The sequence below is a fragment of the Lepisosteus oculatus genome, chromosome 11, assembly GCF_040954835.1.
Source record: "Lepisosteus oculatus isolate fLepOcu1 chromosome 11, fLepOcu1.hap2, whole genome shotgun sequence".
Classification (NCBI taxonomy): Eukaryota; Metazoa; Chordata; class Actinopteri; order Semionotiformes; family Lepisosteidae; genus Lepisosteus; species Lepisosteus oculatus.
Window position 1 is genome coordinate 15,394,756 of NC_090706.1, and position 23,069 is coordinate 15,417,824.

General features: G+C 46.2%; 1 protein-coding gene and 2 long non-coding RNA genes across 5 annotated transcripts in view; 1 reads left to right on the forward strand and 2 right to left on the reverse strand.

Annotated features, from left to right (window-relative positions):
* Positions 1–467: 467 nt before the first annotated feature.
* LOC138241848 (uncharacterized) lies at positions 468–4,393 on the reverse strand. Its single transcript, XR_011191106.1, has 2 exons — positions 4,062–4,393; positions 468–1,942 (listed from the first exon to the last, which is right to left on the reverse strand). It is a non-coding gene; the product is annotated as an uncharacterized lncRNA (long non-coding RNA).
* On the forward strand, positions 1,600–20,478 carry LOC138241847 (uncharacterized). Its single transcript, XR_011191105.1, has 4 exons — positions 1,600–1,913; positions 11,274–11,369; positions 13,214–13,279; positions 19,631–20,478. It is a non-coding gene; the product is annotated as an uncharacterized lncRNA (long non-coding RNA).
* The window catches only part of s1pr2 (sphingosine-1-phosphate receptor 2), a 43,513-nt gene continuing 37,258 nt past the window's right edge, over positions 16,815–23,069 (reverse strand). For all 3 annotated transcript variants that reach the window (XM_015349130.2, XM_015349131.2, XM_069195788.1), the window contains exon 2: positions 16,815–22,788. In XM_015349130.2, coding sequence (XP_015204616.1) covers positions 21,591–22,697 — 1,107 coding nt within the window. In that variant the 5' untranslated portion in view covers positions 22,698–22,788 and the 3' untranslated portion in view covers positions 16,815–21,590. The remainder of the gene's footprint in view (positions 22,789–23,069) is intronic.

Sequence of the window (23,069 nt, forward strand, 5' to 3'; positions counted from 1 at the left end):
CAGTCTGCAGTGGGAAGAGGCAACTGGTTCATGCAGCCACCCCACCGCCATTGCAGAAGTCACGGGGCAGCTCAAAGAGGGCTTGTCAGGCTTTCACTTCAAGTAAATGAGATATCCTCACTATTTAAGCAGCACCTTCCGATTCTCAGAAGGTTGAATCAGAGGCGGGGTTTATCCTGGCAGGCAGCAGGCACAAGGTGGGGTCCATCACGGACAGGGTGCCAATCCATCGCAGGCCATACACACACAGACAGACCCCCACGCACACCAGGGCTGATTTTCCCAGAAGCCAGTTAAGGTCCCAACATATCTTTGGACTGTGGGGGGAAATCAGAGCACCTGGACTAAACCCATCCAAACAGAGGGAGAACACACAAACCCCACACAGACAGCACCCCAGGCCCCAGTGCTGCAAGGCAGCAGTGCTGACCACTGTGCCTTCCCAAACCCAGACAAATGGAAGACAATTCTCAACAGTATGTCTTTCTATTTTGGCCTTGCTGCCTTCCAGAACTACAAGATACCAGGAACAAATAATAGGACACATTGCTTTGGTTCATCTCACTAAAACGGCTGGATTAATATTAGGAAGGAGGCATGAGCCTGCTGCAGTTTCGTAGAGCAGGACCAAGTGGATTTTGACCAGATAAGTGTTCACTGCTTCTTCTTCTTGGGGAGAGCACCGTGAACTGTGATCTCTTCAGAAAAAAGAGAAAGCTGTTCCACCACACTTCCATATTCACATCAGAAAATGCACACTGTGGGATGGCTTTCCAGACAAGATTGTCTCAAAAATGTTTTGGTGGGGTCAGTACGCAACACAGATTTCAAAACTTAAATGCAGAAAGAAGAACAGCAGGTTTTGTGGGTTTTGAGTCTATCAGTCCGTTGAGGATCGTCATCGTGCTTACCCTTACAAAGCTCCCAGCTTTCAGAACCCGTTTTCAGCTTTTATAGTTCCCCCAAAATCATAATCGGCAATTTCAGCAAGAATCCACAGGTGTGCTCAAAGAGAGTGGTTTTTCAAACCAAAGGAAAATGTTGCACACATGGTACAAAACATGCTTTTGCTTTAACTCGGAGTGCTCCTGTGACACTCAATGGATTCAGTGGGTCCCTGTCAATAACCTATCTTTCTTTCACCATGAAAGAGAATAAAAATTGCAAGCCAAATGCAATCATTTCAATTTTCAAAGGTCACTGGGGCCTTTACCGATCATGGCCTCCTAAGAAACCCCGTCTATGAACTGGCTTCTTCACTGTGGTCTCCTCTCCACTGAAAGCTGGTGTTTGGTGATCATACTGGCACACTATGGCTGCCATTGCATCATCCAAGTGGGGCTACACATTGGTGGTGGCGGTGGAGGGAAGTCTCATCTACCTGGATAGTGGAGGGTAAGGATTATTATGACTGTTTTACCTCTCAGCACAAATGGTTGGATGCAAATCTGCAAATTCCTCAGCCAAAGTCCCTCTGGCTGTGATGTGAGGCAGCTATGGTGAATCCCTTTCCCTGTGTGTGGTGGTCTGGAGGATGTCGGACCCCCCCTGAGGGAGGGGTGTATCCAGCAGCTCACCGTCTCACTGGGCCCGTGCAAATGTGGGCTCTCGTCCTGCGCGGATGTCAGGCGTCTTCAGCCCGCTCCGCGTTTGCGGTCTTTGTCAACACGGGGCCCAGAGGCCTCGGCCCTCGGAAAGACTCCGGCTGCCGGCGGACAGCTCTGAGCCGCTGGAGCCGAGCCACCGGCAGCAGGATCTGGCACCTTCCCACATCTTTCCCGGAAAGGCTGTGCTGTGAGAGAGACATGCGAGCGGGGTGCTGGGGCCCGGCGGGGAAGGTCACGCAGAGAGCCTCAGACGCTTCTCCACGGACAGGCAAGGCCCGCTATCCGGGAGCCATGGAAATCCCAGGAGTGGGTTTGTAGAGGATTTGTTCACCGACCTTCAAAAAAAAAAAGCAGTCGAGTATAAAAATTAAGGGTTAATCATCGCCTTTATCTGCTGTGATGATGCAGGTTCTTTATTTGTAATATCTCTGTAGTTACACTGGAGACAGGCTGTCTGGTCTATCGTTAATAATTCAGTTTCAAACTGAGCAGACCTGTGAAGCAGATCTGCACGCCAGTATGTGGTTTTCAGAGTCCTGTTTAAAACTCACACCTTCACACATAGACACACATCATTTGTATTGCTGTCCGTGTAAGAGCGCTTCTTGTCTCCCATGCTCTTTTTTTTTTTCCACTGCGCCTGGTGTGCTCCTGGGTGGCAGAGTGGCTCCGTGGTTAGCACCGCTGTCTGGTGGTGTGGCGCTGGGGCCTGGGGTCCAGTTCTGGACCTGGGGCGCTGCTGTGTGCGTGGAGTGTGCATGTTTACACAGGGTTTCCTCCCACAGCCCGAAGACATGCGGGTGGGTTAATTGGCTTCTGGGAAAATTGGCCTTGGCAAGAGCGCGTCTCTCTCTCTCTCTCGGCCCTTCCCTATTCCCCTGCACCCCTGAATTGGGTGAAGCAATCAGAAAACAGATGGACGAATGTATTGCCTGCTCCTCTGAAATGCAACTCCACACAGCACGAAAGTAGACCCAAAAGCAAAGTCTTAGCCACCTGTAGACTTCTACAGCTCTCTTTCCTCAGCTTTATGGCCATTTCAGCCTCCTACACCTCTCTCTGCTTCCTTCATGGTCAACACCGTTTCGCAGGACTCCCCTCTATAAAACCAGTTTGTTTGTATTTTTTTCATTGCTGCAGGGGGACCACCCGTGCTTTCAGTGTGTTTGCAGACATTCAGAGTGAAACAGTCGAGCAGAAACCTCAGCCGGCCGATACATCCAGCGTGACAGTGCGCTCGTCTTCGAGCTCAAGCTGAGCTCTGAACGTAGCCCAGAACTGAGACACGAGGCTCAGTAGGTTACTAAGTGTTACTTTTTGAAAACGGGCGATAAATGCAGATTGAGGGCTGACCTGGGCAGCCCCTGCTGTACCCTTCAGCGTTTACTGCACTAGTACAGTTTTAGACCGTTTTTGAATTGTAGTAGCATTACCACATTTTTATAACTACTGCACAGTCAGAGAATAACTGCAATTATTGTATCTGTGAGTCCGAGTTTAGATGAGAAACCGCACTTGGCTATTGTATCAGGCGGCTTTTGTATGAGTCGTCAGACGCTTCGTTCTGGTGAGTAAAAACTATCCCAGAAGGTAAAACGGATTTTTAAAATGAACTGGTAGCACTAAGCACTAAGTCTAAAACATATAAAAGGTAATTTTCTTGAACTGTCTGTAGGTTTTTTTGATTTATCGTTTATTTTTTTGGAACACCATCTTGAGGATGCCTTTTTGACGCCGGGTTTCAATGGGAACGAAGACAGACCAAAAGGCCGCTTCATTTTTTCACAATTTCACGTAAACGCGGGCTAAATTTCCACACAAAAAAACTCACACTGCACAGAAATATTTTCAATTTCCCTACTCTCTCGTCCACAGCTACCTCTTTTTTAAATTGTTTTAATTTTGCAAACCTTTTCAGTGGTTATAGTGGGACAGCGAAAGCGCCTGAAAAAATGAATATAATCTTAGTAAAAATACTACAGGGGTTTTAAAAACAACGTTTCCATCAATAGCTATGTTATCAGTATAAATGGTGGGCATTTTCAATGTAGTTGTATCAGTACGCATGGCTGTGATAGTTTCACTGGCCTCCAAGCTCTGAACACCGTTTATCCTCGTCATAGAAACCAACACACTGGGGATCTCTCAGGCCTAGTCTGAAGGTTTGTAAAGAACGAAAAAACACCCTTCTCGTTTTTATCATCTTTTGGTGCTTTTGGAATGGTGTTCAACTGCATTAGGAAAGAAAAGAGAATTATGTATCGTGACCCGCGTTAGACCAGCAGTGCAGTTTTAAGATGCAAGTCTTATCAAGGTCTGGAAACCGTTACAAATCGCTAGATTCAAACCATATACAAAATGGAAGGTAACAAGTGACGGCACAGACAGTGTGCTGGCTGCTGTCTGGGCTTTTCTTTCCAAAGCAGTAAAGCCAGACTTTGCAGGTACGCTTACTCATTGTGGAGTAACACTTAGCTGTCACTGCGCAGGCAGACGTCCAGACGGAGAAAACGTAGGCTCAGACAGTTTCCCGTTCAGACAAACGTCTGCACGGCTACAGCATTTCTAAAAGCGCTGCAGCTTCGTCACCGTCTTCCCCTTTATCATCTTTACTTTGCTTCGCTCTTTGTTGTAACGATCGTGAGCAACGTACCGTGAGGCAGCGCTCTCTTTAATGACCGAATGGCTGTTGCACCAGGGTGTGTGATCCGTGACATCTGGTAATTAAAGAAAACAGACGATTACTGCAGGGTTTTTTTTTGTTCAATGTGCGCTGCAGGCGTGAGCTGCCGCCCCCGTGATCTTTAACACCTACCGTGTCAGAACAGTTCAATTCCACGCTGAAAAGCAGAAAGGAAGAGTGTTTCGGCTGATCAAGCGCCCTTCTCCGAAGAAGCCTCCACAGCCAATGCATGTTGACTTAAGATCACTTTATTAGCCATATATAATTTCTTGCATTAGGAATTTGTCTTTTCACCTACCCCATCTGGCTCTGCATGAGACTCAGACAGGGAGAGAAGCTTGGGATCAGAGCACAGGGTCAGCCATTGTACAGCACCCCTGGAGCAGCTGGGATTAAAGGCCTTGCTCAGGGGCCCCAACAGAGTAGGATTCCTCTACCAGCCGCAGGATTTGAACCAGCCACAGCTGCAGATCCAGAGCCACCGCTCAGCCCTTGGCTCAGCCCCCCCCCGAACCCAAGCTGCACTGCTGGATTCTAGTTTCGCTCAGCAGTGGATTAAAGGTTGGCAGGTAACCACAATTCTTTAAAAAGAATAATTCAATCAAAAGGTTTTCGCAGCAAGGCTCTGCACCCGCCTTCTTTAGTCTGCAAACTATTTTAAAGCAGTCTCATCGATTTGGAAAGAACCGTGCATTGTGCAAAGTCACCTGTCAGGTGTTTGAGCGAGGGTATTTCAGCAATCACGGTGATGTTGTAACCTAGCTTGTCGGTTTTGTGCGCTCTCTCGCTGAGCGACGAGCTGAGGAGCGGTCTGTGGTCCTCGGCAGGCTTTGCACAACGATCACCGAGGCAACGTTGCAGGTTAACAGACTAAAAACGGCCCACTTTCAACTGAGAGGCGGGTTTGGATTGGTCAGCAAGTCCTTGTGCAGAAACCAGTTGAAAAAACAAATCTAGAGAGAAAAGCTTGCAGGCAGGTGGCTGAGGACCAAGCCAGCACGTATGCATTGACAGTACTGGCTGAGCCTTTCTGGTTTCCGTTTTCTCGTAACGGCTGGGAGATGGGAGACGAGCTGTGGTTTTAACACCCGACTGCACGCAGTGGTCTTGCTGTACAGAGCGGAGACACTGCTGCCTTCTTGCTGGCTCAGGGGAGGTAGGGACTTGCAGCAGTCTGACACAAGCCAGGAGAGGGGATCAAACACCGAGCAGGCCGTCCGCGTTACAGTGGCTTTTCAGTCTTGTTGGTCACCATTTTCAGGTCGACATCCAGCAACAAAGCCCTGCGTCCTTTCAAACCCTGCCCCAGAATCAAACTTTGGAGTGGTTAGGGAGAAGGTCTGCAGGAGGCCTGCTGGCTATTTCATACAGACTAGAGGGAATAACCCCCTACAGATTGTACAGATTGTGGGTGGTAGCAATCAGATCAAACAGCAATTCTTAGTCTGAGTTACAGCAGGAAAACAAAACACTTGGGGTAAGTCAGATAACATTCCACATGTGTGCAAGGGATTTTGGACAAACTGTACATGAATATGGTCAGCAGTGAGCTTAACATAGAGTAATTTTCCTCTGTGTTGAAGGCTCTTTAAGCGAAGAGGCCTGGGTTCGTGCATTCAGTCTTTCAGTCTGAAGCTGCAGCAGGAGGAAAGAACGTAGTACTTATCACCACGATCGGTATCTTCCAAGATCTACATCCTTCCTGCTTTCACAGGCAGTGCAAGGCAAACAAAGGTCCATGCAGGTAGGAGAGGACAGCTTTATCATCCAGTGTGTCACAAAAGAGACAAGCGAGTGACTTGGTGAGAACAATAAAAAAAAGAAAGGAATTATTACTCATTCTTGTAACATCCCTCCCACTATGGAAGAAAGGCAAACAGTTTTCCATACTTTGATGTAAGGCTTTTATAGGCTGCCAGTGACCTTAATTAGGCACCACACCTGCGCCCAGTTTATCACACTAATAGTGCTCATTGTGAAACTATTGTTACAGAGTGAACTGTCCAATTCCTTATGTACTGAATGTATGTAAAAGTAGATATTATATGAAAGGATACCAGATGTATATCTGGAAGACGACACAGAGAATACTGTAACTCAGCATTGAGCAAGAGTACAGTAAACATGTAATCTTCCCAAACTGCAGAACACACCCTTAACTAGATCTAGGTGTTCAAATTAATCGCTTCCAAAAGTGGCATGGCAGCCCTGCTTGTTGCTAAGTTACACATGGTGAGCCTTGGGAGTCTGTGTGGTTTGGGCTTTCCAGCTTGAGCACATTCAGCCCAAGTTGCCACTTGTGTAAGTCCAAGGTCCGGCTCAGCTCGTGAGAGAGCCCGAGTGCTGACCAGAGATGTCTGGCAACCATTTTATCTCCTTGAGCCACTGAGGAGACTCCATATAGCTTTAAAGCTCCGTGCAGAACAAGAAGGGAATCTGCTAAAGCCTTATTTATCAGCGAGAGAGAGAGAGAGAGAGAGACTTGGGTGGAAATAACTTCTGCTTCTTTCGTTTATATGTTTTGCATCGCTTTGAAAGGGTCCTCGAACTGATGGCAAATTGAAACCTTCCTGCATTGCCCTTGCCCAAGCAAGCCAAAAGCAAAGGTACGAGGCTGAAAGCGTGCCAGCTTTCTATGTGTTTTGCATTCGAACCATGACAACAGAAGTATGGTTTGCCACAATACCACCTGACCGATCTTAGCCCTAGTCTTACCTGTTTTTGTTTAATTTAGACGGGAGCAATGTGAAAGGCTGCAGTTTCTTTTTATTTTGCGCCAGGAATTAGTCAGTTCTGGAAAGAAAGTTGCCGTCTTCATTTTTCCCTCCCTGAATGGTTAGTGCTAGTACACTGCGGGTTCTGCAGTTCACATCACATGCTATGCTATTTTTAGGTGGGTAGCTGCGTCAGCATGCGTAGGCTGCAAAGGAACAAGTAATAGGTTTATTCCATGCTGAAAAAAAAGAAGAAAGAGAACACAACGTTTCGGCCGTGGAGCCTTCTTCAGGTGTGAGAGAGACAGGGCAGTAGGCAAAGGTAAAGTAGCGGGAGAACAAAGGTTGGGAGGGAGGAGGAGTGAGAGGCGGGAGCAGGGGACAGAAAGAGAGGCCAATCAAGAGGTGTGAAGTCAGAATGGTTGCAGAGAGGTGTGAAATGAAACTTCCAATGAATGGAGAAAATTTAAAAGAACAGTAGTCTGTCGTTAAGGGAAGGGAGAATGTGTGATCCTAACTGCAGAATAATTTTAGTTTCGTGGTCTTTCTGATGTATGAGTTCGTAAAACCGTCTTTGAGAACACAGACGGAGAGATTATAGTGGTCGTGGCCGTCAGAGGTGAAATGAGAAACAATGGGCTTGGAGAGATCTTTAATCTTCACAGCCCTGACGTGTTCTCTGAAGCGGTCTCCGAGTCTCCTTCCTGTTTCTCCAATGTAGATGGCTGGGCATTTACTGCAAGAGATACAGTAAATAAGGTTGCTGGAGGTACAAGATGCTGTCTGGGTGATCCGGAATTGTCCTGAGGGGCCTTGAATGAGTGTGGTGGTGACTGTGTACTTGCAGGTGATACACCGAATCACTCTAATCTCTCCGTCTGTGTTCTCAAAGACGGTTTTCCTAACTCATACATCAGAAGGACCACCGAAACTAAAATTATTCTGCAGCTAGGATCACACATTCTCCCTTCCCTTAATGACAGACTACTGTTCTTTTAAATTTTCTCCATTCATTGGAAGTTTCATTTCACACCTCTCTGCAACCATTCTGACTTCACACCTCTTGATTGGCCTCTCTTTCTGTCCCCTGCTCCCGCCTCTCACTCCTCCTCCCTCCCAACCTTTGTTCTCCCGCTACTTTACCTTTGCCTACTGCCCTGTCTCTCTCACACCTGAAGAAGGCTCCACGGCCGAAACGTTGTGTTCTCTTTCTTCTTTTTTTTCAGCATGGAATAAACCGATGCTATTTTTAGTTTAGATTAACAACTACATTTGAAGTGGATGGAACAGAGAAATGGAGCAGGGGAGGAAAAAAGCACTGCACAATGCTCTGCAGCCCATTTGTGAGCCATTGCCCTGAACAATACAGAACAAAGTCCCTTCCCCAAGTCCGGAGCTTCATTTTAGTGTTCCCTTCAGCTGACTCTACTTCTAAGGATAGAAACTTTGTAAATTATTGTTGGGAGTGAGTATTGGTTGTAATGATATATATTCTTTCTGTGCAGAGCATAAAAAGTGTAAATAGGATTGATTGATAGAATTGTAAAATTGCCTTTTTCCACGTCCCATCATCGAAAAATAGTTTTAATGTTGCTGTACAATTGGGGAACTGCATAAGCACGTACAAAAAACACCAGAGTGCGCTTCCAACAGAAGCAGGCTTTCACAGCCAGCACTGCACTTTTAGAGAGGACCTGTAGGGGTCACTGTTGTACGGCAAACTGAACACAACCTTGGCTGACCCCTCCCAGAAAACTCAGCCACTGCTTGTGCACCTGAGAAGTATACATCATCATTAAACATCTTAAACCAGATTGCTGACAATATCTTAATAGCTTACAACTAAAACGTTACTGAGCGTTTATTTAGGACGTAGTTTTTCTGTTGGAGTGGTTAGTGGGAGAAAATGCAACTTGCTAAGAAGGCAGCACGGCATGAAGCACGTAGCACTTTTTTTGTTAAATAAAACAAGCGCCAGGTGCATTTTTAAGTGGCGAGACTCAGCAGCTCTGTGGTGATGCTAAAGGAAACCGGTCCATGCTGTTTCACATCATTGTAATTTGAGCAATTTGCAGCATGCTGGGACAATATTGGTGCAAGAGACCGATACTCTCGTGAGTAATTTTACTCTTCATGATTTGCATCTGGTCCCACTTAAATCAGCACAGCATTTGAAGCTGCACACTTCATATCAATCGTTTATTTTCCCTTAATTCCCAAACAGTAAGTTGTCTTAGAAACAGAGGTCGGTGTGGCGCACGACAAGAAAACAAAAGCGTGCTCTGGCCTGTCACCTCGGCTGGGTAACTGGCACGAAATTGTGCAATAAATGACTTTGAATGAAGGGACCATGAAGGAAAAATAAACAAACCCGACTTCATCCAATTATGTAACAAAATTTCATATCCAAATCAGAATTGTCACAGCATGTGCAGCTCTTTTATCTCACAGGATTGGGGAAAATATTAAAACTCCTGCAGACTCTTAAATGCCTTGGGATTTAATCCAGCTACCGCAGAGTTTAGATGTATACTTCCATGTGCTGTATAGACTCTTGCGTTCTTAATTATGAAAGACATAAATAGGTAACCTTACAGGATGAAATCTGAACTTTTTTTTTATTTTTGTCTGAACAGTTATCTCTTTAGCTCCTAAGCTGATGGAAACATCACCATCCACACTAAGGGGTCTGGTAACGGGTCTGGGGTTCATATGGGAAGAAAAGCTTTAAAAAATGCTAGGAATCAGTATTATTGTTTTCCGGAAAAGTCTCCACGTCTGTGTGCCATGCAGAGATAAGAGGGAACGCGCTACAATTCACTGATGGTTTTAGTGAAAGCAGATTTCCAAGTAAAACAAGAAGGGACCTTTCATTGCACAACCAGCCCTCTTCTGCGAAACGCAGGAATACAAAGTTCGGCAGTTTTTGCATACTGTGATGGATTGCTGAACGATAGGCTTGGCACAGCTCTTTCTACCCAGCAAAAGGGTCATCATAACATTCTTGTTCCTGTCCTTTTCCAAAGAACTCTCAGGTCTTTATGGCTTTTTTGGCTCCAGTTTATCCAGGGACACTGGGCTTAGAGACTAGAAATGTGAACGTCCATTTTCTGACCACTTTATCCAATTCAGGGAAATGGGGAAGCCGGAGCCTATCCAAGCTAGCAACGGGTGCAAGGCAGGGTACACCTTGGTTGGGACGCCGGTCCATCGCAGGGCAGACAGACACAGACACAGATACAGTACGCACACCAGGTCCAGTTTCCCCAGATTCCACGTAACCTACCAGTATGTCACTGAACAGTGGGAGGAAACCGGAGCACCTGGAGGAAACCCACATAAACGCATGGAGAACATGCAAACTCCACACAGACAGCACCCCAGAAATTGAACCCAGGGCCCTCTTGCTGTGAGGCAGCAGTTGTATTACTGTGTCATCCTGCATAGGATTATCCCCAATTTATAAATCACATCTAGACATCTATGTACTGAAAGGGTTCGTGTAGTACTCAGATCCCTTCTTGGCCTCTTTTATAGACTAAAAAAACTGTTGCTTTAATAATTGGAAGCACTGTCACAATTTGCATCCCTTTTACCTTTCCTCCCTCTTTTTTTATTATTGCTCTTTTGTTTCCAGTTTCTTTTATCTTCTGGGTGTGGTGCGGGGGACGAGTGGGAGTACTGGCGCGAGTTCCAGTCCCTTCACTACTCCATGCAGCGGGTTGTGGGAGGTTTCTTTTTAGTAAATGTCCAGTGAGTCCAGTAGGTTTTAGAGGTCTCTTGGAATGTCCACCTTGTTAAGAGCAACTAATTGAATAAAAAGTTAAAAAGGATAATCAGGGGCTTGGGTGGAATGAGAACCAGAAACCTTTTGACCCTCCAGGGCTGGAATTAGCTTTAAGAGAGATCACTTTATTGGCCATATATAATCTCTTGCAATTTGTCTTTTTGCATACCCCAACTTGCTCTCCATGAGACACGCAGACAGGGAGAGAAGCTTGGGGTCAGAGTACAGGATCAGCCCCTGGAGCAGCTGGGGTTAAGGGCCTTGCTCAGGGGCCCAACAGAGGAGGATTCCTCTGCCGGCCATGGGATTCAAACAGGCAACCTTCCAGCCACAGGTGCAGATCCTTAGCCACAGAGCCACCGCACTGGGTCCCCTGTTCTGGTCCTGGAGTGCCTGCATGTCCTACTCGGCTCTAAAGAAACCGCATTTAGCTTAGTATTGGCTAAATTGATACCAATTTAACATCTTGTCCCTGCTCTTAGGGTGCTGCCGCATGGAAGAGACCTAGAAAACAAACTGGGCAGTGGACAAACTGACTGGCCCTCCAGGATCAGGACTGGGGACTGCTGATCGATGGGGTACAGCATTTTCCATCAATATGATCACAGATGCACAGAATTGCATTATGGGAGCATACTGTGCAACTCTAATGTGTGTTTTAACCTTTAACCCGGATGCTGTTGTGTTGCCCATCTGGGACTCAATCACCAATAGAAGTCTGGCACATCAGCAGTGAACACAAAGGCCATGAAAGATAAGAATTTTGTTGTCTGCTGAGAATTGCAGTGCAGGCTGCTTTTGCGCACCAGCGTTAAAGCCTAAATTCCTTCGATATGGCACAAAAGAAACACAGTCATGTAATCTGGCATTTCTGCATCACTTTCACTTATGAAAGAGTTTTAATTTACATTTAAGGTTTTTTACTGCACTATCCCGATAACATTTTGAGTACAGACTGTGTAGTTGCTTCCTGTGCAGTATACTGTATGTTGGTTATATATATATACACGCTCAAGGCTGTTTCCTGTGATTTCTGAGATCTGTACAAACTTCTTATCTGTACAAATTATTTTTTAACAGCTCAGCTGTTTGCTCACAAACAAGGTCAAAGGTTGCACAGAACCTGGCTATCATCAGACCTTCCTCTTCTGCTTTATAAGGACTGCCCCAGCCTCATAGTTCAGCTCCAGCCCCAGGGACACATAAATAGAACAGGTTAAAGTTGTTTAATACTGTTCATTTGTCTTACATCCCCAACTGGGTTACTTTCTCTCTCAAAACATTCCTGTGTTCCAAGAACTAAGTAAGAATTGTAACAGCAGCAGTATTTCTGTTACTAAAATGATAGTTTTGAAACTCGTAAATTGCAAGCCCTGGGCTGCTGCCAAAGACCTGTTGGACTTAACGTGACTCCTCAGACTCTGGGCCTAGATTTTTTTCCTGCTGGGCTGGGGTTTGGGACCCAAGCAAAGGGAAATCTCCTAGACTTCTCAGAAGCGAACATGAATTTACAGCCTGACCTGACATTCAATTTCGCCTAACTGTTCAGCAGCTCAAGACCTCCAGTTTCTCACACATAGGCAAAGAGCAGGCTTCTTGTCTCTTGTCTCTCTCCTTCTCTGCTGTGCTTCTTGAGACAGGGCATATTTGTTTTCAGTTTTTGCTGTCAATATATTACTCTTGTGTTGCATTTAATCCTTTTAGGATGCACTGAAATGCTGGCCATCCCGATAGGCAAACAAAGGGAAAGGTCTTCTCTGGTTAAAAATTGCCCCGAAATGTCTCGCACTTGAACACAGTGTACACCTGTCTTGCCTTCACAACCTGAGTAAGTGTCCCCCAGGAGTGTAATAGCAAAGCGAGTTTGTGCCCTTTGTGTATGAAGAGAACCATGCATGTCTGTTTTATATAGCAGATCTTACTGAGCTCTTCCATGGCGATAGATAGCAGGAGAAAACAGGAGATCTCCTGTTTTCAACATCTGGGGCAAATATTCACAAACGAGCAGTGTGAGGTGTGGTAACAGGTGGTGTACATCACTGTGCATATCTCTAGACATCATTATCACAGGGTTAAAGCAAACAAAAATCCTTGCATTGAAAATAATAAATTAATAATAATTAATTAAAAATAATTATTAAGCTTTAGTTTTTATGCTCAAGAACAGAAAACATCATGAATAAGAGGAGGCCCCTTGGCCTATCAAGCTTGTTTGTTTGCTAGTAGGGTCCTGGGAGCTGTTTCTTGAAAGAAACTGGGGGATCGGCTTGGTTGAGCTTGTTCCACACTCCCACCACCCTGAGTGTCCAAAGCGCCTGCTGTTGTTGAGTTTAAATGTTCAAGTAGTTTTCAGTGCTGTCCTGAAGAAGCCCACTGGGTGGGCTTTCTCATGACCTTTGGGATCTTGCCTTTTATGTTTCAGCCCATCTTTGACTCAGGGTGATGGCGTCCAGAAGGAGGTCGAACCCGAGCGAGGCCTGTGAGGGAGGTGAGTGTTTGCCGAAACACGCTCATGTTGTGGCGAGCTATACCGGTCATGCCAGCAGCTGGGTCACAGTGCTGCTCCCCTGACGTCCTCGCACTCAGATCCCTCTCTTTGTCACACCCCCCTGTTAAGGAGGGGCTGTTGACCTCAGTAAGGGATATCACAGGGCCGTGCCCGGTACCAGACTGCGGCCGTGTGGTTGTGAAGGTGATGTGTGTCTGTCTGGAGAGGGTACGTTGATCACAAAGCCAGCCGAGAACTTAGAATGTCTGCACTGCGTTCAGGTTTTGTGGGTGTGAGTGGTTGTGTCCCTCCACATTTGGCGGTGCATCGCTTCAGACTGAACAGTTGTTTGTTTCAGGGTTTGTTAACATGCAAAATGTGTGCCCTGCGAGTTGTTTTTTTTAAATACCGGTCTCACGCAGAGCAGTCTGCACGCTATTTGTGTCTTTTGTGCTGCTCCTTTGCCTTAAGTGCGTCAGACTATTTTTTTTGTAACGAAAGCGCAAACTGACACCTTTTTAAAGCTTTTCACGCTTGCCACATATAAAAAGTCCCACACAAGGCAAGAGCATGGAAAGAGTATGCCCACGGTGCGTTCTGAGGCTTTCTAAAGGAAGCAAAGCTCCGCTGCCTGTTCGCTCTCATTACCCGATGCCTCCTCTCAGCTCTGCTCCGCCACGACTGGGAAGAACTTGGTGTCTCTGACGGAATCCCCCCGAGGGGGCTCGCTGCCTGTTTCTCATTCCCATCAAGAGTCCTGGAATACTGGCAGGAAACCGGGAAACAAGACGCTGGAAAAATCCTTAAGGGACCAAGTCCTAATATGCACATAATCTGACCCAGATAAACAATCGGGTGTTACGCAAGTTAAATTAACTTCTCCCTGGTGAGGGTTTTTACTGCGCTTGATTTTGTTTTTTGGGTTTCGTTGAATCACTTGGGTTTGTTGTAGTTTTTCCATGGCCAGGGCATTCCCCTGTGTTCTTCACCATTCTCCCACTGTGGTCTTGTAGCTCTGTCCGATGCCTCTGTCAGCTGGACACCGTAGCAGGCTTCAGCAGGGGTTACTGAGGTTCTCAAAGCAACCATCATAGGAAATGTGTGTGAAAACCTCACAAACACAAGTAAAGATAAGAACGCCGAAGCAAAAAATACATTATTATCATTGGCTGATATCTGCATCTCCCGCTGTGAGGTGGTCTTGTGAATTTGTATTTCAGGTATGGCCATGACAATTTGTATGTTACAGAAATCGAGAGAGGCTGTTTCTGTAGGACAATGAAGTGAAAGCTCAGAGGACACCTGTGCTAAAAGCCTGTAAGCGAACGTGCACAGAATCAGTCTGGTTTTTTACATTTTTATTTGTGCATTTTTTAACTTCTCCCTTAAAGTGGACAGTTTGTGTGCATGGGTTTTTCCGGAAATAATAGACAAGGATGAAGGTGTGCCAAGAAAAGATAGGCCTACAGTAAGCCAAATGGTGGAGAGGATCATGGACAGGGCATTGGACAATTCCATAATGGCCCAAACTTGACCATTGTCCCCCAATTCGTTGTAACGAACAGTTCTTTCCGGACCCTATGCGGACGACACAGTCCGACGGAGTGGGGAAACACTGGGGAAACGTCATGCAGGAAAACGGGGCTGAAGACAGGGGGGCGTGTCCAAGGTGCGCTGGTGAACGGGGGAGGTGTGGCTGAGGCGAACAATCCAAAAGAGTAATTCTTAGAGAGTATCCAAACAAATGGGTAAGTCCAAAACCAGGAGATCCATCAGAGGAAGGAATTAAAAACCACGAAGGCCGGGTCGGAACCGGCGGACGGGGAACAGGAACGGGAACCGAGGTTAAAACCTTAACGGGACCAGGCGCTTCCTGGTCCCGGACTCGCACGATATGGAAATCAGATGCAGAGCCCGGATGAGCGTCAGCGCCTGGCTTTTAAGGTGGGCTGGGAATAGGGAACAGGTGCAGAGGTTAAAGTCTTAGTGAAAGGGCTGGAGCACCCTTAAGGAGGGGGAACTAATATCGTGACAGTTATCCTGGGACAAGCCCCCTTAAAAAGAAACAGCTTCTTCCTCTATACAATTGGTTGTTCCAAAGGAAATGGTATCTCAAGTCTCCGTCTCTGTCCAGTGATTATGGGCAGCTGGAAACCAGCGTCATTTTGAATGGTGCTTTCACTCCACTGTGGTAACACAGTAAGAGCGACCTTTTCCTTCTGTGACCGTGTTTCAATGCCCCCTTTCACTGTAATGAAATTTGATGCACTTTAACTGTAATCTGTCCACTCACAGGGAGCTTAATTTGACTTAAAAGTATTGTCTATTTTACACCTCACAGTCTTTACACAGGCAAGTGATGTGGCACTATAATCTTCGAGGGGCTGTAGCAGAGCAAGCAAAGTTGAAACTAAATGCATGTAAAGGGCAGTTTCCTGTAACTTGCTTATTTGTGTTTATGTTCTAAAAAGATAAGATTATGGAAGGTTTTAGCAGAAGTACTTATAGAGGACACAGAAAGTTTTAACCGTAATAGCCTTCAGATGTTGCTGTAAATATGTGTGCAGGTCTGTGCCCTATCAAGTATTACAGAGTGGTATGTGCTGTAAGGAGTGAACCATCCTGCCCTGGGCAACAAATCACTTTCCCATTGCTCCTATCATTCTGGAAAGGGGAGCTGATAAGGACTCTTCCTTGGGATGTTGGTGCACGTGTCTATGGTGTCTCTGGCATGTGACCTTGGTGTCTCTGGCACGTGCATCACTGTAGGCAACAACAGATCTGGTTAATGTGTGAATTCAGACAGACCCAAGGATTTGCAGGCAGTGGATGGCAGAAAAAAACTCCAAGTGAAGGGCAAATGAGGCTGCAAGAAACTGCTACTGACCTGCTATCCACATCTCACTGAGATCTGGGTGCCACCTGCTGTTGAGTGATTGGCGACTTGACATGCAATTTTATTTATTTTTTCATTTTAAAGGTCAGGGTGTATCTGTGCATGTTTATTTTTTTCTGCATGGGTCATCTTTCGAAGAATCACGAGTGCAGATTAAGCTTTATAAGCCAACCAACCTTTGACCTCTGTTGCATTGCTCTACAGTGTACCCTGAAGAGAGTACCCAGCATGTTAGGTGATTGCCCACAATTCATAAAAACCCTCAGGAAATGTATTTTTTATTGCACCTTGAAATGTGGTCTGAAGTGTGCTCCAAAATGTGCTGCAGTTTGCTGTGAAGAGTGCACCGGAGTGTGTTCTGATAAGTGCACCAGAGGGTGTTCTGATAAGTGCACCAGAGTGTGCTCTGAAGACTATCCTGAAGTGTGCTGCAGACCTTGCTATGAGGAGTAGATGTAGCTGAACTGTGTTACAGGCATTAAGAAGGCAGCCATGACTAAAGCACCTCACACCTTTTAGTTCAGTGGTAGTTTGCTTAGCTAGTGCCAGGGCTTTTGAATCAAGTGCTTTCTCATGCAGTGATTCCACACGCCATTTTATCACCATACACCCATTGCTGAAGGAAAGGACAACAGCAAATCATTTTTAAAGTACCGGGATAATTTTAATATTTTTTTACAAAAGAAATAAACACAAAAGGCTTTTTTAACATTTGTACCTAAATTAGCGTTTTGCTTATAACTTGTACCGATTGAACATGAGTAGCGTGCTACAGAACACAAAAAGCTATTGCACACTTAAGACATTCAGTACATATATACATGAGTTAATATACTGTATATTTAAAATAAAAAAAACATACAATAGTCCACAGGGTTAGATCACATATACTTAACCATGAAATCACAAATGTACGTATTTACGAATGCTAAAAACATTGATTACTTGAGCCCATAGGAAACAGCGGGCTAAAGGGCGGGCTTTCATTTCCCCACCAAAGTGCTTTCTCTCTTTCTCATTGGTTGTCTTTGCATTTGATTGGCAGGGGTAACCACTAAATCAATATGGCTTCACTTCAGAGGCAACCAGTATAGGGCCTCCTAGCAACTTTAGGGAAGTTTATAAGATTCCTGGCTTGATTCAGAGAAGACGGCGGTGGGGAAGAAACAAGCCTTGTCCAAACACTTTACCTACAGCAGGTGTGCCTTCTGTGCTCAGACACGTCCTGTGATATCAGAACAGATGCTATCGTCTGCACGGGGCCACACGAGAGAGCTCTTACAGTCAGACATTCATCATGTCAGTTGTGACGTCAGGTGCTGGTGTCAATATCTGTCCCCCACAATTTGGTTTTAGAAGCTAATGCAACATGACATTCAGCTCTGCCTTATTTGAGCATTGTTATTTTAGTTTGTTTTTCATTATTTACTGTAAATTAAATGATGCAACGGTGATACCTGTAATGCAATGAAGAAAACATGCTTTTATAATCGGTTGCAGATGTGGCATAGTTTGATGGGTGGGCAACCACACTGTTTGCTTACAAGTTATTTAAGCAGATGTTTTTCCCTGCTTCTAAAGAAACTAAAAACAAAATCCTTAAAAGACCAAAACAATGAGTTCTGGACAAGCTGGTAGACCTGGAGCTTGCTGATGCTCTCATAAAAAAAACTGAGCTATGACAAAAACATTTGTACAGTCCTAGCAGCAAAGGCAGTGATTTCTACATTTTACACCTTCAATGTAAGCTCTCCTCTTTACCCCTTAACCACTCCGGACACACCCACACACGTATGCACCCCTCACAGGAGGGGACGTGCTCCTCGTCTGAGCTTTGGAAGCCAAAACACTCCCATACGGAAGAGGAGACTTGACGTCACCCTCTCTCCGACTCCCTAACCTCATCCTGTAAACAACAGGAACCCCCCTAAAAGACAGGAATTCCTTCAGCTTCCCCTGTTTCTTCATCCGAAGTGGGAGCAGAGGACAGAAGAACAAAATAAACTCTTTTGATGTCAGTGGTTTGCAAACAAAAAAAAAATACTGCCGGCTGACCTTTTGCCGAGTCCGAAACGAGGTGGGACGCCCTGCTGGACAAATAAGTCCAGCCAGAAACAGGATCTGGGATGGGGCTCCCAGCAAGCCAGCGGGAGATCGAGAATGAGCTTGTGTTTTGTTTCCACACTGTCTACTGCTTAGCCAAGCTGACCGAGCAGTGCAGATGCTGATCCTTTTGCAAAATCACATTGAATTCTTGCCTTCTTGGTCAACCGCTGTTTTTTCACTCTGGTTGTAACACCCAAGCAGTTCTCTCGAGTTTTTGGCAACAATCACCTACCAAGCAACTGAGTCTAAGGCCTGAATGTGCTTCTCTGTTTTGTTGTTTTTAAACTTTATCTTGTGTCCCATCAAGTATTGTGACAACTACAGCCGATAGTCCTGTATGTGACCACACAGACCCAGCACTTGCAACTACGTATTGTACACCTATTATACAACAATAATCATCCAATAAATAAGGTCAATTTTTTTCATTTGCCCCCTTTGTTTTTTTAAAGTGGTATTCAGAGCTTCACCGTTTTCCCTTCCCTGTTATCATTTACTCTAGCGAGGAGGGTCATGGGACATTTGGCCTGTATGTAGTAGGAAGATCCGTCATGATGTGTCTTGTGGTGTATTTGGGCAGAGCCACTCCTACTAATGCAACAGTCTTTTTTATGTGTTGGCCCAGTTGGCCTTGGCTAACCAAATTCAGTTTGGATATCTCTTGAGAAAAGTAATACTGCACTGAATCATGATCCAGTTGCAATGGAAGAAATACGCTCTCCATTGTTAATCTGTTTCTGTTTAAAGCTAAATTTGTTTCTCAGCTGGGTATGGAACCCTCCCCCTCCATCCTGACAGCCATCCCCCCAAAATATAGTACTGTGTCTGTTGCTGATGCCCATCTGAGCGTGTTAAATGATTGCCGACAATTTAAAAAACCCCTCAGGAAATGTATTCTTTTTTGATTGCACCTTCCTCTTAGGAAGCTGTTATATTTAGAGAGATGGAGAAGAATACAAACAGGCCGCCGCTGAGCTGACATTAAAGCACGCAAGAGTACAAAATAACATCAAGGCTGGGAGACTCGAATTTCACACACTACACAGAAGTAAACGCGTCATTTTGGAATCAGACATTTCCTTGTCTTTTTTTTAAAAATGGAAACGTTTGTTTCATTACACACCTTGAACATTAATCTTTGTTCTTTGGAACCCCACCCACAAATCCCCCTGTGACCCGGAGAAACTACAATAAAACTAACTTTATAGGATCATAGCAGCAGTGTGTGCTTCTTAACGCGCACGTTGTGTTCTTTAGTTTCGGTTCCAAAAGGTATGTTCTGTCCTCCTGGACTTTGAACTGTACGCACCCCACTCTCTCGCTTAATCTTGTTTTTCTTTCACCCTCAGATCACAGAAACCCACGAATGACCAAACGAAATCAAATTGTTCTCAATCATTGACCACTCACTGCATCTGCTTTGTTTTTTGTTTTGTTTTTTGCTGCCAGGAAGAGGTACGGATTGTTTGATCGAAAAAGAAACTGAATTTATAAAAAAGGGGATGAAGGGAGTGGAAACTCGGGAAGCAGACTAATGTCACTGCTCGATACGCGGCTCAAAACAGGAACAGGGGTGAACAATTGGCGGGCGCACCGGCTCTGTTCACTCTCCCTCCCGGGGGCAGGCGGAACACACGCACTCTGTCACGGAGGGGGGAAACGCGGAATTAAGCCAGACGCAGGTGGAAAAAAAAACAGGAACCCGCCACTCAGAACCGCTGCCGTTGTAGGATGTCTGCTACGAGCACGACCGCAGGTGCGAGGAGTTTGGTATTGGATGCAAGCTTTTTTTTTGTCTGTTTGCGGACTCTCTTTGTTTTAATCGACCCAAAATCTGGATGGACCCCCTTCCTCTAAAGGGGGACAGAGCCAACATAAATTAGGTGTCAGTGACCTGGCTGCAGGGGAAGGGGCAGGAACGAAACTGTCACTGCCTGGCAGTTTGAGCCCGATTAGATTTTTCCGAGTGTCAGTTTTTTGTGAAACAGGCCAATTCCAACGTCTGGGTAGTTCCTGTCTTTTGCCTTATTTTGCTTAAATTTGCACAGGCAGACACGGAGTTCAAACAACACTAAATAAATATTAAAATGACAATTAAATGAGCGACTACAAGTATTGCTGGGAGATTTCCTCTCCTGGGCCAACGGCCTGCAGCCCTGCAGGAAACAATAAAAAGAACATTTCTACTCCTCACAAAGTGCCTTTTTTTGGTATTCTTTTTAAAATGTTGCTGAGAGTTATACTTGGGGCCCTGACTGTCTGACTCGTTAAGGTTAGGTACTTATGGAAGCTTGGGATGGCTCCTTAACTTGGATGGGCGTGGAGATCCAACTTCTCTTTTTTTTCCCTAGACGGCAGGGGGTCCCGCCGGAAACATAGTGAAGCTAATCTTCAATACTGTCAGTTCTAAAACAAAATCAAGTAAAAGCTGGAAGAAGAACATAATACCTTGGGGAGGGTAAATTGATCAAATCCCAAACCTGGCCCTCTCCAGCATTTTACACATTTCCCAGGGGGCCACAGTGAGAGCTTCGTCCCTTTGAAATCAACATTTCCTAAGGTGTCGGGTTAACGGAATACAGGTCCAAGTCATTTGCCCTGGCAGAGGGTACCATTTTGATGGAACAGCTCAGTAAATACTGGGAGTCGGCTGTGCTACTTCATCGAATGCAGCCCTTTTTCGACAGTTGTTTGAAACGGAGCTGAGCAATATCTCGTAGCATATTTTTACCGTACAGAAGCATGCAATTTTATAACACTGTCATCGTTAGCTTTGTTCCCAGTTAGGTGCCCGGGAACCTAGTTAGTGGATAAAGATAGTGGTAAATGAATCCCAGGACACACCGCGGATCCCTTGGTCACAGCTCCCAGTGGGAATCGGACCACACCTGTCGATTCTGGTGGAAACCCGATTGCAGGGTCCACATTTTATTCGCAGTCTTCTACTGGTGCGGGATATCACAGAGCGCAACTGAGTATCGCCACCCAGAAACCCTTCTGAAGGGGAGGGTGAGCGCCTGCAGACATCTCCTCCTTGCCCTGCTGCTCCTGGCAAACCACTGCGTCTGCTAAGCTCGCTCTGTGGGACTCCTTGAAGCCCTGGGGTTAAGAGTCTTTTTGTCAAACGAGGTCTCCTTTGTCTTCTGCCTGTCTTTGGAGCAGTCCAAACGTCCGTCCGTCCGTCCCCCCCCCCAAGCCCCACAGTGGCAAAACCAAAAACCTTTCGTAACTCACAGACCTGGCAATAGATTATAGTCTCTTACCCCATCTTGTTTTGGGCTTGTATTTCACCCTTATTGTGTTTTGTCCCTAAACACACGTGGTGCAGTCCTGCATGATGGGCATCGTCTGGTTCTCGTGTTTGAACGTGCAGTGATCCAAAGAGCTGGAGCTCTTCAGCTGGATCATGCAGCGATCGGGGGGGCGCCCGCTCTGTAGGATGCCCCAGCAGCATAGCACCCGGAGGAACTCCTTGCGCATGTCCTTGCTGCGTAGAGTGTAGATCAAGGGGTTGAGGGCCGAGTTGAGTGTGGCGACCCCAAAGAAGATTTTGGACTTGGAGAGGATGGGGCAGGAGGACATGGTGCAGGAGACGTCCACAAGCAGGATGGAGAATGCCGGCAGCCAGCACACGATGAAGACCCCCAGGACGATGGTGACCGTCTTGAGCAGGGTGTAGGCCGGAGTAGCGGTGGCCTCCTGGTGACTGGACTTGACAATCAGGTAGATGCGCACGTAGAGGATGACGATGGAGAGCAGGATGATGCTGAAGATGGTGACCACAAACAGGATGTATTTCTTGGAGTACAGGGGCAGGAGAGCCGAGCACTCGGGCAGGCTGTTGATACAGTTCCAGCCGATGATGGGCAACCCCCCCAGCAGGATGGAAGTCACCCAGCAGGTGCTGATCAGCATGAACATGCGGCACGTCTTGTTGTTGCCATATACCTTCACCTTGGTGATGGCGATGTAACGCTCGATGGCAATAGCCAGGAGGCTGAAGACAGAAGCCGACAGGGCGATGAAGGCAGTCCCCTCCCGGATGAACCACTGGACTGGCAGCAGTTCAAAAGTCCGTGAGCCGGACAGGAAGATATTGGCGATGTACGCAGATCCGGCCAGCAGATCCGAGAATGCCAGGTTGCCGATAAAGAAGAACATGGCGGAATGGAACTTCTTGTTGCGGAAGACAGCAATGAGTACCAGCAGGTTCTCCAGGATGATGACACAGCAGACCACAATGAAGATGATTGAGAGGGAGCCGAAGCTGTCCTTTGCGCGGTCGAGGACCCTCTCTTTGGAGAGGTTCTTGGCGTACATGTAATGTTCAGAGATGACAGCATTGTTGTAGTATTGCTCGTACTTGCTCCTCATAGTGAAGGTGTAGCCGTAGACGGCGTTCTGGCAGAAAGTCATTATTGCTGTCCAGGAGGGGACTGGAACGTGGAGGACACCGCAGCCATCAGAGTGTCACACCCCAGGGACCCAGGAAACCACATGGGCTCACCTGCAGACACAGCGAAGAGAAGAAAAGTCGAGAGTGAGAATCAGTTGAAAATGTTTAAGCGCAAGTCCCATGCCCCAAAACAACATGGAGTGAAGCCAGAACCAATGCTTTATTCTTTTGGCAACCCAAAAACCACTGTTTGTGTTCCCATGTGAACCATGAACCACAGGTTGCCTTCTTACATCTTCAGGTGTCTGCTTTTCACACCAGACCTAGAAAGTGTTAGAATTACAGCCCCTTTAGATCAAAACCAAGGGGAACTGTTAAACCAGCATCAAAAC